The sequence below is a fragment of the Plodia interpunctella genome, chromosome Z (assembly GCF_027563975.2).
Source record: "Plodia interpunctella isolate USDA-ARS_2022_Savannah chromosome Z, ilPloInte3.2, whole genome shotgun sequence".
Lineage (NCBI taxonomy): Eukaryota > Metazoa > Arthropoda > Insecta > Lepidoptera > Pyralidae > Plodia > Plodia interpunctella.
In genome coordinates, this window is record NC_071324.2 from 5,905,594 (window position 1) to 5,919,433 (window position 13,840).

Sequence of the window (13,840 nt, forward strand, 5' to 3'; positions counted from 1 at the left end):
TGGTTTGCCATTGCCTTCTCCATTTCACACACAAGTTAATAAGAATCAACCAGTGTGCAGGTTTCCACGCGATGTTTTCCTTCACCGGAGGTTGTTTCCCTTTACTTAAATAGGAATCAGTAAAAAGATAGCTTTTTAATACTACCTATGCTAAAACAAGATGGGCCTACCTTGTTGGGTTAGATTCAGTTGGGTAAAGTAAACTAGTCATTTTATTTTAGCACTAGGTACCTGGTCAACTTAGCAACCTAGGGATAATCAATAAAGTAATATGTTAGATAGGTATCTAGTATCTAGGTCTAGTAGGTAGGTACCTACCTAGTCATCATTTTTATGTGAAGGATATTATTAGATAGATACTGTTTAGTACATAATTGTTTTAGTTTTAGTTTTCCATTTTATAAAATACCTAAGTACCTAATTTAACTCAGACAACCTACTTAAGTATATGCATGCATGGGGTACCTATATGTATACCTAAGGATTTCGGTAGCCACCGTTTTATCTTTTTGTAGCAACTATGTTCAATAGAAAACTATAATATCTATTTTTTAATAAAATAATTTATTTATTGTAACATATTACCCTATAGGTACTTTGTAATAAAATAAATATCTGCCTATATTTCATTAGTTTTCAAAGATATTGAATTGATAAACAGAACCATATAGGTATATAGTTTTAACAATATTCATAAAGGTTGTTTAGTCAAACAACAGAATTGGAATTGGTATTTAGTTCATATACAAATTACTCGAAGATTTTAATTTAAGTTCTTCTCCCTGAAAGCAGATGTACCTACTTACTCTGTGTACCTACAACGTGCTTAATAATAAGTACGTTGTAGCATTAAGTACGTAAGTACCTAGTAGGTTAACAAATTGCACCGAATTCCATGTAGGTGGGTGGCTTAGTAGATTTATTTATCATGGTAAATAATAATTGTATAAAAAACATATCCATACATTTAAATATCATCAAGGAAAAACAATTGATCACATACGCCTACGTTTCGACTGAGTTACCTACCTAATGCCTACCAAACTTAGGTACGTAATATAATTTGGCATATACGTTGGCACAAATTTTAAGACACGTAGCAGCCGCATTCTACCTACACTTAACAGATAAACGATAAGGAGTCCATCTGTCGATATTTTTGGGGGCTTGTTATCGATAAATGTCAAGTTTATTCACATCACGGCTGTTAGGTTTTTGGGATTCGACTTTGCAAGAGTATTTTATTCGTATGAGCTGAAATTTCATGTTGAATTCAACATGAAACAATGTTGAAAATTGGCGCTTTTTGCCTCTATTGGCAATGTTTGTGTATATCAGTAGCGCCATCTGCGCTGAGCTTTGCGTAATATTAGTAGGTACTCCGTATGTACTTATGAAATCCATGGTCATCATATTAGGCTAAAAAAAAAGTGTGTAAAAGAATGCAAGTGTAAAATAAATAATTTTATAAAAAAGGAACGGGTAAAATATACAACTGTAGTTTATTTGTTGTTATTATTTTCTACTAAAATACTACATTTTTAATACATTTTTCTACTTATATTTTGAATTTTTATTTATATTTTTATTTCACTTATACAAGCCCAAGCTGAAAATTAGCGCTATGGCTCATGTCGCGGCATATTGCTGAGTTGGTTACCTTTTCGGCTTCGATTTCCGAATTTTCCCTTATTATTAAGTTCCTAAAAAAATAGGTAACTATTTTAACATATAATAAGTACCTACTTTAACAATAAACATAATATGTAAATGTGTTTTGTTTAGCCGAATAAAGTTATTCCTTATTTCTATTTTTTAAGCTCTCATAGTGATGCAATTTCTTAGATCCGATCCTTATGAAAGTTTACGTTTATCCTTACGAAAACTCCTCAACGAGTTTGATGAACATGCTTATAGTTGAATTTGTATTAAACAAAGTCTACTTTTTTCAAATATCAACCCCAAATGACTATAAGGGGATGAAAATAAACGCGGGCGAAGTCGCGAGAAAAAGTATTTTTTACTTAACATAAATTGAATCTAAAATTTGTTGTCTTCCTTCAATATTGACAAAGTTCCATATAAATTTGCAATTTGCATCCCTTGTTTTACCTAAGTAGGGATGCAACTTTCAAAATCCTGCTTAGTACCAGAAAAAACCCTATGTTGTGCTCTGTAACTTTCGTAATTGCAACAAAATCGATTAAGCAGTTTCGAAGTATGAACGAACAAACACACAAAAACTATAAAAATATGTTTAAGTACCTAATGTGAACAGATTATAGACAGATACTTCATTTTTTATGGATGAATGGATTTATGGATTCTGTGATTAATCGATAAGTCGGCTTCGCATTTCTAATATTTACCCACTATAGATAGTGTAGTCGTTCATTTGTTGGTGGAGCCGCGTGTGTGACGGACAATAATGGCGGCAAATACGATACCGGTTAGTAAGTTTTACTTTTTGGATTAGTAATTAACCTATGTCCCTTGTAAAAATATACTTTTGGCTATCGCCAATCAAATTTGATACTATTCATATCTGGCATATATTCATATTGTGTGCTAGCCATATTTTTGCCTTGCGACGCCACGTGGATTATTTTTAATTTTTTTAACTACCTCAAGATCAAACATATTTATTGCGACAACTGTGTCCGTTACAAAGTATAGGATATAATTCTACAGTTGCCCTTCCAAACATGCAATATTTAAAATTACAAGAATCAAAAAATCAAAATCAAATAATTTATTCAGAAATTAGGCCTTCACAAGCACTTTTTCACGTCATATTCTAAATTAAATGATGTTTACCAAAGCTACAAACTACTAGATTAAATTAAGATAAAATTATAACTACGTAAGTAATAGGTACCTATGTTTAAACAATATTTAGGTTTAGGTACCTACAACAAAATGAAATTTAGTTATGTTTTAGACGCGACAGCTAGTTACTCAACAACGATGTAGGATTGCCATATATTATTAGTACTTACTCAGTTTAATTTGGCAGGCTGTCTATCATGTGTAAAATCGCCTTATAGTAAAATACCTAGGTACATTGTCTAGGTGCTAGCTTTATCGCTAGCAACCTGTCACTATTCTCAATTATAGAAATAAGCCCATGCATTTTTCGCGTTTCAAACTACTGATAGCTGCTGTTCTTTCTTCAACGTGATCAATTTTTTAAAGCTTTAACAGATTTTTGTGGCGCCCTGGAGCTCTTTTTTCTAAATTTTTTTAAATTGAACTCATTAGACTACACTGGAACAATGATTACATAATGTAGCTTACTAGCTACTTACTTACAATACATAATCAACGATATTTACTATACTTAGCGCAAGTAATCAACAAGCCATATTTCAACACTGTGCAGGACACAGGCTAATCGTAGACTCGCCTAGGTGTCTTTTAGCACTACTATAGGTTCACTAATAAATAGAAGTAAGAAAATGTACGGCTTTTCACAGTCCAGGATTTATTGTCTTTAACTATATTCTTAGTCTATGCACTATTCTTTTTATAAACTATCACTGTCTATCAATTACTGTCTATAGATATACACAGTCTCTATCTGTATATAATACGATGAACTATGCTATCACTTTTAATAATCACTGTGCTCTTTCTAGGTACTGGTATCACTGCACTGTACTGTGTCTAACACTGTTTCTAAAAGACAGACTGAACACTAACTGAAAACTGTTTACTGAAACTGAAACACTGTTTACTATAATTGTTCACTTTAACGAAACTGTTCACTGTTTCTTCTATCCTCAAATAAGACTGTTTATCACTGACTGAAAACTAATTACTATAACTGAAAACTGTATTCACTGTTTACTGGAACTATTCACTATAACTATTTCTTCTGTACAGTGGATGTTTTCAAGAGATTGTAGACTGGAACTGTTAAAATAAAACTGAGCTGTCGAAGGACTCCGAGATTCTTATATACCCAGACAGCGACGAGCTGTCAGCTGTACAGTTTTCCAACAGGAAATTTTTGGAAAACTGTAGAAGATTCCAGTAAGAACTTTTTAGAATAAAATCGAACTTATAGCGGAAGATAAAGAACTTATAGCGGAAGATAAGCGTAAAGGATGTATTTACTTACCTCCCCCTCTTCGTAATTTGTCATCTGTTACAACATTCCGTAAACGGATCAAAGAGTTTTTACTTTATTGCGGCAAATTGAGGGCAATACATGGAATTATTTTTAGTTTCATATTTATTTTTTATATATATATATATATTCCATAGCTTCCATGTAATTTATCTTTATTCCTTTTTTTACATTTTTTCCTAAGTCAGTATATGTTTAATCCTATTGTTTGCTGTTGTTTGTGTCTGTTTCCGTACATATATTAACTTGTTTATTTTGCCACCATACCTACTTTTGTACTGGGGTCCAGCTGAAAATCAGCGTCTTGGCTCGATACCATGGCACCATGCTGAGCTGGTCGCCATTTGGGCTTACATATTGTATTCGATCTATATTCGTTACTCTTTTATATGTTTGGATTTTATGTGTTTGCCGAATAAATCTTCTTTCTTTCTTTCTTTCTTTCTTTCTTTCTTTCTTTCTTTCTTTCTTTCTTTCTTTCTTTCTTTCTTTCTTTCTTTCTTTCTTTCTTTCTTTCTTTCTTTCTTTCTTTCTTTCTTTCTTTCTTTCTTTCTTTCTTTCTTTCTTTCACCTATTGCAAAATGGGCGTTTCTAGAATGTTGGCTATTGTTCTATGTGTTTGTAATTGGTTCTGGAGCATTCGATTATTCCTGTCTCGTTCCTTCTTGCTGCGATATATATATTGCCTTCTGTTTTCTTTTGTTGTAGTAGTTCTAGAGTTTTCCGGCCATTGATGTAGCCTTTCTCTGTCTGTTATATATCTGTCTTTGTCTATTACTTTACGATTTACTACGCTATTCACTACGAATTCTTCTGCCATCTTTACATTCGTTGCACCAGGAATACAGAAGTTCATTGAATTTTCTTTGATGTAGCCTTTCCCTGTCTGTTACATTGAAATTTATTACGCTACTCACTATGAACTTATGCAATCTGCTTGTGTGAGTGTTGACATACTATTTTATTAATGAATGAGTTGTCGCGTACAAACACAATGCTTTTCACCTGAACAAACATAACTAAGTATATACTATATACTAAAAAGTAGTAACGAAGTGGGTAGTTTTGTTTATTCTCATTATTTTAAAAGACACATCATGCAATTGCTCTTCAATCTTCACAAAAGTTTCAATATTTTTTTGCCCATTGCTAATAGATGTATTTACTATAATCACCCCATAGGATCCACCAAGGCTTCACCAAGAATACTTTACCAAGAACCTTTAAAAATTAAATTCTTCTTTAAAAATGTCTTATCTAATTTACAATAGAAAGTAGCAAGGTCCGATGAGATAATTTTGTTCCTCTGCTTCTCTTATATTATTTTCATACATTACTTTATTTATTACCAATGTTTTGGAAAATGTCGAAAACGAGCGGGACTTTAGATACAAATTTTTGTGACACCTCAGCTACATGTTCATTATGAAGATCATAATGAATAAATATGTTTCATTTTTTGATACATTGCGACTTAGATATTGCCTGCCTCGTTGTGCCTTAGCTCAAGATAATCTTTTTGCAGTGGAGCGAGTGGCTGATTACTGTCAACTCTGACATAAAGGTGTTGTGGTCCGCACAGCCCACCTACCTGCTGTCTCAGGCCGTATTTGTAATCGCGGGTATCATCACCCTGTTACACGGTAACTATCACCTTTATAGTTAATTAAAAAATAGAAAATAAAGCAAATATTTTTATTTATGGGCAGGGATGTATCAGTTTTATCTGCAGATAAAATGAATTAGTTCAGTCGGGGTTATGACCCCAACTTTTGAGACTACTATTTAAAATGTTACATTATCATTGAGTAATAATAAGTACTTACATATTTTTTCCTTAGCATTACTTCCATCTTCAAAGTCAAAATTTAGTATTGAAATGGAAATTTGGGGTTTTCGTTAAGGAAAAATGTTTTTTTCTGTAAACATTTCATAAAAAAATTATGATGCCTTTTAAATCCATACTAACATCAGCATCATTCGATTTGTAAGCAATATGCATGCGGTTGCAGGCCGTATCCTATTAATATTATCATCCTCATATACTCAGCTTTCAGGAAAGGTGGTAGGTGGCCGTATTTCTGGCTGGCTGTGGTGCTGCACGGACAATATGCTGACAACTTCTGGCACATCGTCATGCCAGAGTACGACAACTTCTGGCATTCTCAAACGCCTGTCATGTTGCTGGGCCAACGTCTTCCTTTGCACATTATATTTCTTTGTAAGTAGTATAATTTATTGTAAAATTTAAATTATATTCATGCTATTATTTCATTTTGAGTGAATCACTGGTAGATTTTACATTAATGGGCATGGGTTGTGTTACAAACTATAATGGTAAGCAATATTTCGTCGAATACATTTTTAGAATTCCGTACCTCAAAAGGTAACAAAACGTGCACGAGTCTAACACGCTTCCTGAAAGCATGTTGGACTTGTGCACTGAGGGTTCTGTGCAATTTTGAACCATATGAAATATGTAGTGATGTTTCTTTTTTTGTTGACAAATTAGTACCGATCTTTCGATGCCAAATAGCACTTGACCGTTTTATTTTATGTCCAAATGATTGATTTGCAGATCCAGCCTTCATATATCACGCAGCCTTCGCGGTGTCTCGTCTGAATTTGCCCATATACGCTGAGCCGTTCGCCGTGGGTGTCTTGACGGTGCTCATCGACATTCCGTACGACATAGTCGCCGTAAAGTTCGTGCACTGGACCTGGCACGACACGGACCCGAACGTAGCCGACAGACACTACTGGGTGCCGTGGACCTCCTACTACTTCCACGCTTGTTTCACCGCCAGCTTCTATTATTTGTTTTATGCCAGCCGCAAGTGGTTTGCGCCGAAGGTCGACCAATGGCAATCAGCTGGGTGAGTGTAGTCTGTTTGAATCTTGTTTCTTCCTTTAGTAAGATATGTATGTATATGTACTTTTAAATTCGTTAGCTACCTTTAGGTCAACTTTTGGTATAAGTACGCTGCTTTGTATGTTCTATTAAATTACATATATAACATTTTTCATATTATGTTATTATTAGGTACTTTTTTCCAATGTGGCCAATATTTCGCGGAACCGCTCGCTCTCGCTCGAGGCGAAGACCCGGAGGCCCACGGAACACACTTTGAGAAACGCTGCTATACATTAGCATCGAAAATCCTTACAATGTCAAGCAATGGTTTCCCCACGGTTCCAGCTTCTGCAAGGAGTTCAAATCTTTATTGGTGTCCGTCCTCTTGGGCATGCCGGGCGGAGTGCTGATGTTCGTGCCCATCTACCACCCCCTCCACGACTACCTCGGCATACACACTGAAGTTACCTTCTTCGTCCTCTTCTCCATTTTTGGCGCCGTAATTCTGCGCGGTCTGCTAGATGAGCGCGAGGAATGTAAAGTCAAGTAAGTAAGAAAATTAGGCAGCTAAATAATTCCAATTTTTATAATTCATTTATGATAAGTACCTACCTGGGTGAAACTTTAAAAAATATAACACACATAATACGTCTGTGGTGAGCTTTATTATTGCATTTACTAAGTATGTAAGTAGTTATCGGTAGGTAGCTAATGGCATAACTACTGATCTTAGTTGTTAATCTACTTATTCAGTCCGATGTTTTCAGACTAAGCGCAATCGACTACACGCTGATTATACAGTTGGCGGCGCATTACCTGCTATATCTCGTGTTCGTGATTTTCTTCCACCCCGAGAGAGAGTGGTCCCTAGGCTTTCACGAGCCAGTGGGCCCATGCAACGAACAGACCACCCTATACACGCCATTTGGACAGGTAAATAAGGCTTTGTAGTGCTGTTTTACAATTCACTTTTCAATATGGAACTACCCTCGGATCAACTTTTTAATGTTTTTGATTTTTTTGAGTATAGTTAGTGTAGGTCAGTGAAAAAGACAAGCGAAAACTTGACGAAAAGACAACCAACCATACCGCAGTGTGGTAAGTCTTTTTCGCTGAAATGGTCGTAGCCATAATAAGGTTTGAAAATTGCGCGTTCGAGTTTTTTCAGTATGGAATTATATGTCGTCCCTTGTTTAAATAGCCCAAAAGATTAGTTAATAATATGATCAGTAAATTTATTGGTAAATAGTGTGTCCATATGTTTTCTTGTCTGTCTTAAATCACATCTTGCAAGTTAGATTTCTCCTACATCTAGTTGTCTTACAGATTAGATATTTCCCATGTCGCTTCCATGACAATGCATTATAATGATAAGCATGACTTGATTGTGCACACAGGATCGACTCACAGCGAGGGAACACCTCAACGGTTTACGGCATGGGTTTTATGTCAGAAATTTCTCTGAAGACAATAAAAGCTTGTGACAAAATTTTTTGTAAAAAAACTTGTAGGTTCCTGAAATTACTCAGGGATTACTCCCTGCACACTAACGCCATCTCACACTTTTACTAATTTATTTCTTTCTTTCCGAAAACAAATTCATTTTCCGCCACACTACATTAGGTAGGCACCTATAAAGAACTATAGTTTCAACGTTATGTTGTTTGTCCATGGAATTAAGTAGTGTACGTACGGAGTACCGTTACTAATTCCATGTGTTCGTCGGTCTTAAATGTTGTCGATTACATACAAAGTCAATTTTAAAAAAGCTTTTATTTAAATGCTCCAAAAAAAGTCAATTTGCTAGTTACTCTCAACAAGCCCTTTAATTTGATACCCATATTGTAGAAATGCATTATTCCGCCATGTTAGATGGCCCGCCATGTTGGATTTAGAATGACGTCACACAGTTTATCATGTATTGTAATCCAAACTAAACGCGTATACAAAATTTCAGCTCAATCTGTTGAAGATATTTGCTTCAAAATTGAGTTGCAAGATTCCACCAGAACAAACATACATGCATACATAGCAAATAAAAGCTTTTAATAAACATCATTGAGATCGAATTATATTTTCATGTATTCAAACGTTTTTTCTTTTTGTTTGGACGAGTGACCGGTCGTTCCTCTTAATACGCAAAGATACGATGAAGTAGAAAATTTAAAAAAATCAGTTAGATTATATCAAGTAACATTAGCAAATGTTTTTATTTGGAGTTCGCCGCACACAAAATTACCACCAGAAATTTGGACATTCTGTTATAAAGCTGTGAACAACTTCTTCTACATTTTCTTCCAAACTTGAGGTTACACTTTTACACAGAAAAATATTCCATAATAAAAACTGAAACAACTGGAGTGCTGGTATAGGTTGATAGTACCAGATTCTTTTATCAGGTCTTACAACTCTTGCATGTGTACCTGAAATTATAAAGAAATCTAGGAGCACATACGTAGGAAATTCATAAAAAATATGATGACTAATTAAAATGAATAGTTGCTGATAGTATACAAGTCATAACGTGACCTCACTGATATGATAAAAAGAGAACTATAACATATTTTTATCTTAAATAAACAATATCATAAGATTGAGTTGTTTGTTAGAAAATTTAAGGTATTCTCTTTGGATAGAAGTACAAATACGAGTTTTTTTTTTTTTTAATCATTTAACATATTTAACTACACTATCAACCAATTTTAAAAACGAAGGGGTCCCACTCTACTGGGTGGCTTTTTAAACTTAGCTAGGTAAATCATAATTATGCGTTCAACTCAATATCTATGTGGGATACAAAACAAAGACTTCCGAAAAAGAAAATTATTGTAAAAATCTAAATAATATTTCTACTTTCCATCCTTAACTGTACTAAGTTCACATCGGGCAAAAATAATTATAGATTTATGCTCTTTCTTTGTTACAATTGTTCATTGAGTGCAATAAGTTGTGACAAACATGATTTTTTTCTCGACGATGAAACGTTTTGACGTCTAGCGGTTGGGTATTTATTACCTACTAGCTACTTCGTTCCCGTACAATTTTGGGTAAGGAGTCAAAATTATTAAATTGTACAGACAAAGCGTTTATAGGGATATCTATACACACAGAAGGTGCCTATCAGACTGAGAAACTATATTTCCTATAGTTCAGCTTTACCATCTTGGGTCTGCATCAAGTGTTCCAGATTTTTAGACCACAACAGAAAATGCTCATCAGACTGAACAATTTTTGTTAAGTCGTCATTTCTATATTTCCTATAGTTTAGCTGCTCCATCACAGGTCTACACCAGGTGTTACAGATCTTTGATTGATATAACAAAAAAGTTTCATTTAAATCCGATCAGTACAAACAGACCACACAGATCAGCGTGTACAAACAGACAAACAGACATACAGACACACGGACACACACACAGACGCACAAAAATTCTTATTCTACTACTGTTTCTACAATCGTTCTAAATTATTTTTTTGGAATTATTTTAGGTAAAGGTACAGAACGTTTATACACAACGTTTTTACTATTTTGTTATATGTATTGATGAATATGAACTGGACAAAAAATATAAGTGCTCGTGCTGCTTACCTGTTGTTCGCAAAAATTTTTTTGGTGTCATATTTGTAAACCTATTGGCGTCCTTTTTGTTGTGGCTTCTTTTGGAAAAAGAATCACTGTTTTTCTAAAATATAATATGTAACGCTCGATCGGATCTAGCTTCTTTTACAGACTCGTAAACGTAATTAAAATTTCTGGCTAATGATTTATATACAAAGGCCACCACAGGCTTTTTACAATATTCAATATTTACCGTGTTTTTCGTACTTGAGATTTTCTGCAACAAAGTAAAACGATAACTAGGTACCTAATACATATATAGGAACATAAGTGGATCTAAAATATTTATCAGAGTATCGTTAAAAATGTTTTCAAGATCATTTTAGCATTAGTAAATATGTGGAAATATGTACCCATACGGTCAAACATTTTTTATATATATAGATAAAGCACTGAATTATTTTTTGGAACACTATGATAAAACGGCCGTGATAATCAGTAATCCGTTGGGATCACGGAATAGAAAAAATCTTTCTATTTCGTGGTTAGGATATGGATTTTTGTTTCATTTCGATATTTTGTGTTGGACTTGGAGAAATGTGTCAGTGTCAGAGTCCTTAGATACTGTTATTTATAGATTAAGTTTATTTTTAAATATTAATTTTAAATTTTAAATAAAATCTCAGAGATAAAAACCACAGACATTCAATTATATTAAACTAAACGTCTGTGATAAAAACGTCATACTCCATAGTAATTCCATTTACAATTCCGTGATGTAAATCTGTACATTTATCCACAGAGTATACAGCACTGTATGTTAGGTTTACAAAAGTTTTGCCGCCTTTTGTTATGTCGATTGAAACGTTTATTTTAGAGTACTTTAAATTAATACAATTAAAATATACAACAATGTAATATATTCGGATGCCGAAATATTGGGAAAAATCGTTTACCATAAAAAATTTCGAAAACTATGGAATACGCCTAACGCTATAAAATTTTCGAGTAAACTTTTGAAAAAATGCTTGGAATACTTCACACGTGAAGACTTACTTTAAAATATGGTCTTCATACAGGTAAGATCTTCAGTCAAAATCAAGTTTATATCAATTTATGACCACAGTTGTCGAAATAATTCAGAAAATAACCTAAAATAGTGTTATTATTTTCAGGACCTAAAACTGAAGTTTTAAAAGTGTACTAAAAGGCGACAAAGAGCTGCTAACGTTAAGCTAAAAATCAAATATGTGTCGTCGTATATGAAATTAACCCTATAGACGGTTTAATGTGTTTATATTTTTGATTTGAATAGTTTTAGGGGTTGAAGTGATTAATTGTTTATGTTGAATATTTATAATAAAGGTATTGTGTTTTACAATGGACTTTAATCATATAACAAATTCGTCTTGTATTTAACACTGTGTTCTGAAAGCCTATTCAATAATCCACTAGATCATTCCTTTTTCCTTTAAACTCGCACCACGATTGCGTAGAAGGTATTTTTGGTAGTAAATTTACAACAATATTGAAAATTGGCGCTTATTGCCTCCATTGACAATGTTTGTGTACCTTAGTTAGTTGTACCAGTAGCGCCATCTGCCCTGGGCTTTGTGTAATATTTCCATGGTAAAACGTATAATAAAAACATTTTTTTTTCTTTTTTGTTGATCTAGAAATGTCATGGAATCCGTACAACCAGCACCAGCTAATTCCATGAGAAATGCATCGAAAAAAGGGCTCCCATAAGTTTTTACTTCACATGAGTTTGACAATCAATCCTGTTTTTGAATTCACATTGTTCAAATATTTCAGCACGCGAATCTCTACAGAGCTTGGTCTTGGTTTTCAGATATTACACAAACGAAAATACTTCTGCCCAGACAATTACGATGAGAAGTATTTTGATTTCGAATGTGTTGAGGGACCAAAGCCGCAGCCCGGAGCGTTATGGTACACCATATGTGGAACTAGATTCGAGTAAGTGGAATTTGGTAATTCCATACCTACGTAAGAATTATAGGATAACAAGCTGCGTCCCAGGGCTTCGCTCCTGTGGGAATTTCGGGATAAGATAAAAAGTACCTACTAAGTTTTATTATACTCGTGTACCAAATTTCATAAAAATCGGTCCAGTAATTTTGCGTGAAAGAGTAATAAACATATACATGCATCCTCACAAACTTTCGCATTACTATATAGTTAGATTATGTATCTATAGATACCTATACAAGCGTAATTCACTGACAATATTTCGAAAGACATGAAGATACTGTGACTAGGAAAGGAATTTTGGAAATTACATTTCATCTTTAAGAGAATGAAATAGGATAGGTCCCTACCAATATTTCTATAACTTCCACAATACAGTTATGTGCCACACCCATTCTCTTAACTATGGCCACACCACTCCAAAGTAGGTACCTATTAGGTACTCTACTGTCTCAAATCTAATTGTAATAATTTTAATTTCAGGAATCGCTCGGAGTATATAACTGTCATATTAACGATAGTGTTCGTGGCCTTCAATATATTCTACGCGCTGTACTTCAGAACTGGGCCTGCTTCCGGTGTACAGCCCTCCAAGAAAATGAAAACAAAATAACCTAGCTTCGGTAGCTAACGTTCCGTTGCAGGGGGATATTATATAGAGGATATCATAAATGCAATCATACGATTTGTAAAACCATTAGAACACAAAATTATAAATAGTTAATATGTGCTCACTAAGTTCTCACAGAGGGTCAGCAAGATCTTGAAAAAAGAAAAAGAACACTCGTAAACTTTTATTTATAACACAGTGTACGAGTGTCCTTTTTTCTTTTTCGAGGTGAATATGCGGATTCGCTTTGCCACTAGGTCAAAAACTCTCTAGAAAACTTTGTTTCCTAAATTCGTAAAGACCGTGATCTTGCTGACCCTCTGTCAGAACTGAATGAATACACATTTAACTATTTATCTTTGTTCGTGGTTTTACTAATTTTAATTTACAATATTAAACTCATTTTTAGTCAATGTCCTCTGCCACGTCTGGCTGTATTGTTCTGCGATATACTCAACTACTGCAATCCTACTGGATTATTGGATTACAGAGTTTGAGTTATATTTATATTTTAAAAATTATTTTTGATGAATCTCAGCTTTGTGTATATTCTTATGTTTTATAAAAATATTTCACAAGATTAGATAATAAATAATTTATATAATAATTATTAGGTATAATCATATTGTTAGCAAAATATTGTTTAGAGAAAGATAGAATTCTAGAATTTGAATTAAGTATATTTATATATCT

The 13,840-nt window shown here is 33.8% G+C and overlaps 1 protein-coding gene and 1 long non-coding RNA gene across 2 annotated transcripts; one reads left to right on the forward strand and one right to left on the reverse strand.

Annotated features, from left to right (window-relative positions):
* The first annotated feature begins 2,376 nt into the window (after positions 1–2,376).
* LOC128683148 (uncharacterized) lies at positions 2,377–13,454 on the forward strand. Its single transcript, XM_053768427.1, has 8 exons — positions 2,377–2,449; positions 5,658–5,775; positions 6,183–6,353; positions 6,711–7,008; positions 7,332–7,532; positions 7,754–7,919; positions 12,398–12,525; positions 13,021–13,454. The coding sequence occupies exons 1-8, from the start codon at positions 2,429–2,431 to the stop codon at positions 13,148–13,150; spliced, it is 1,233 nt and encodes a 410-aa protein (XP_053624402.1). The 5' UTR covers positions 2,377–2,428; the 3' UTR covers positions 13,151–13,454.
* LOC128683149 (uncharacterized) lies at positions 9,163–11,152 on the reverse strand. The gene is made up of 3 exons (XR_008406254.2): positions 10,959–11,152; positions 10,576–10,822; positions 9,163–9,409 (listed from the first exon to the last, which is right to left on the reverse strand). It is a non-coding gene; the product is annotated as an uncharacterized LOC128683149 (long non-coding RNA).
* Positions 13,455–13,840: the final 386 nt, after the last annotated feature.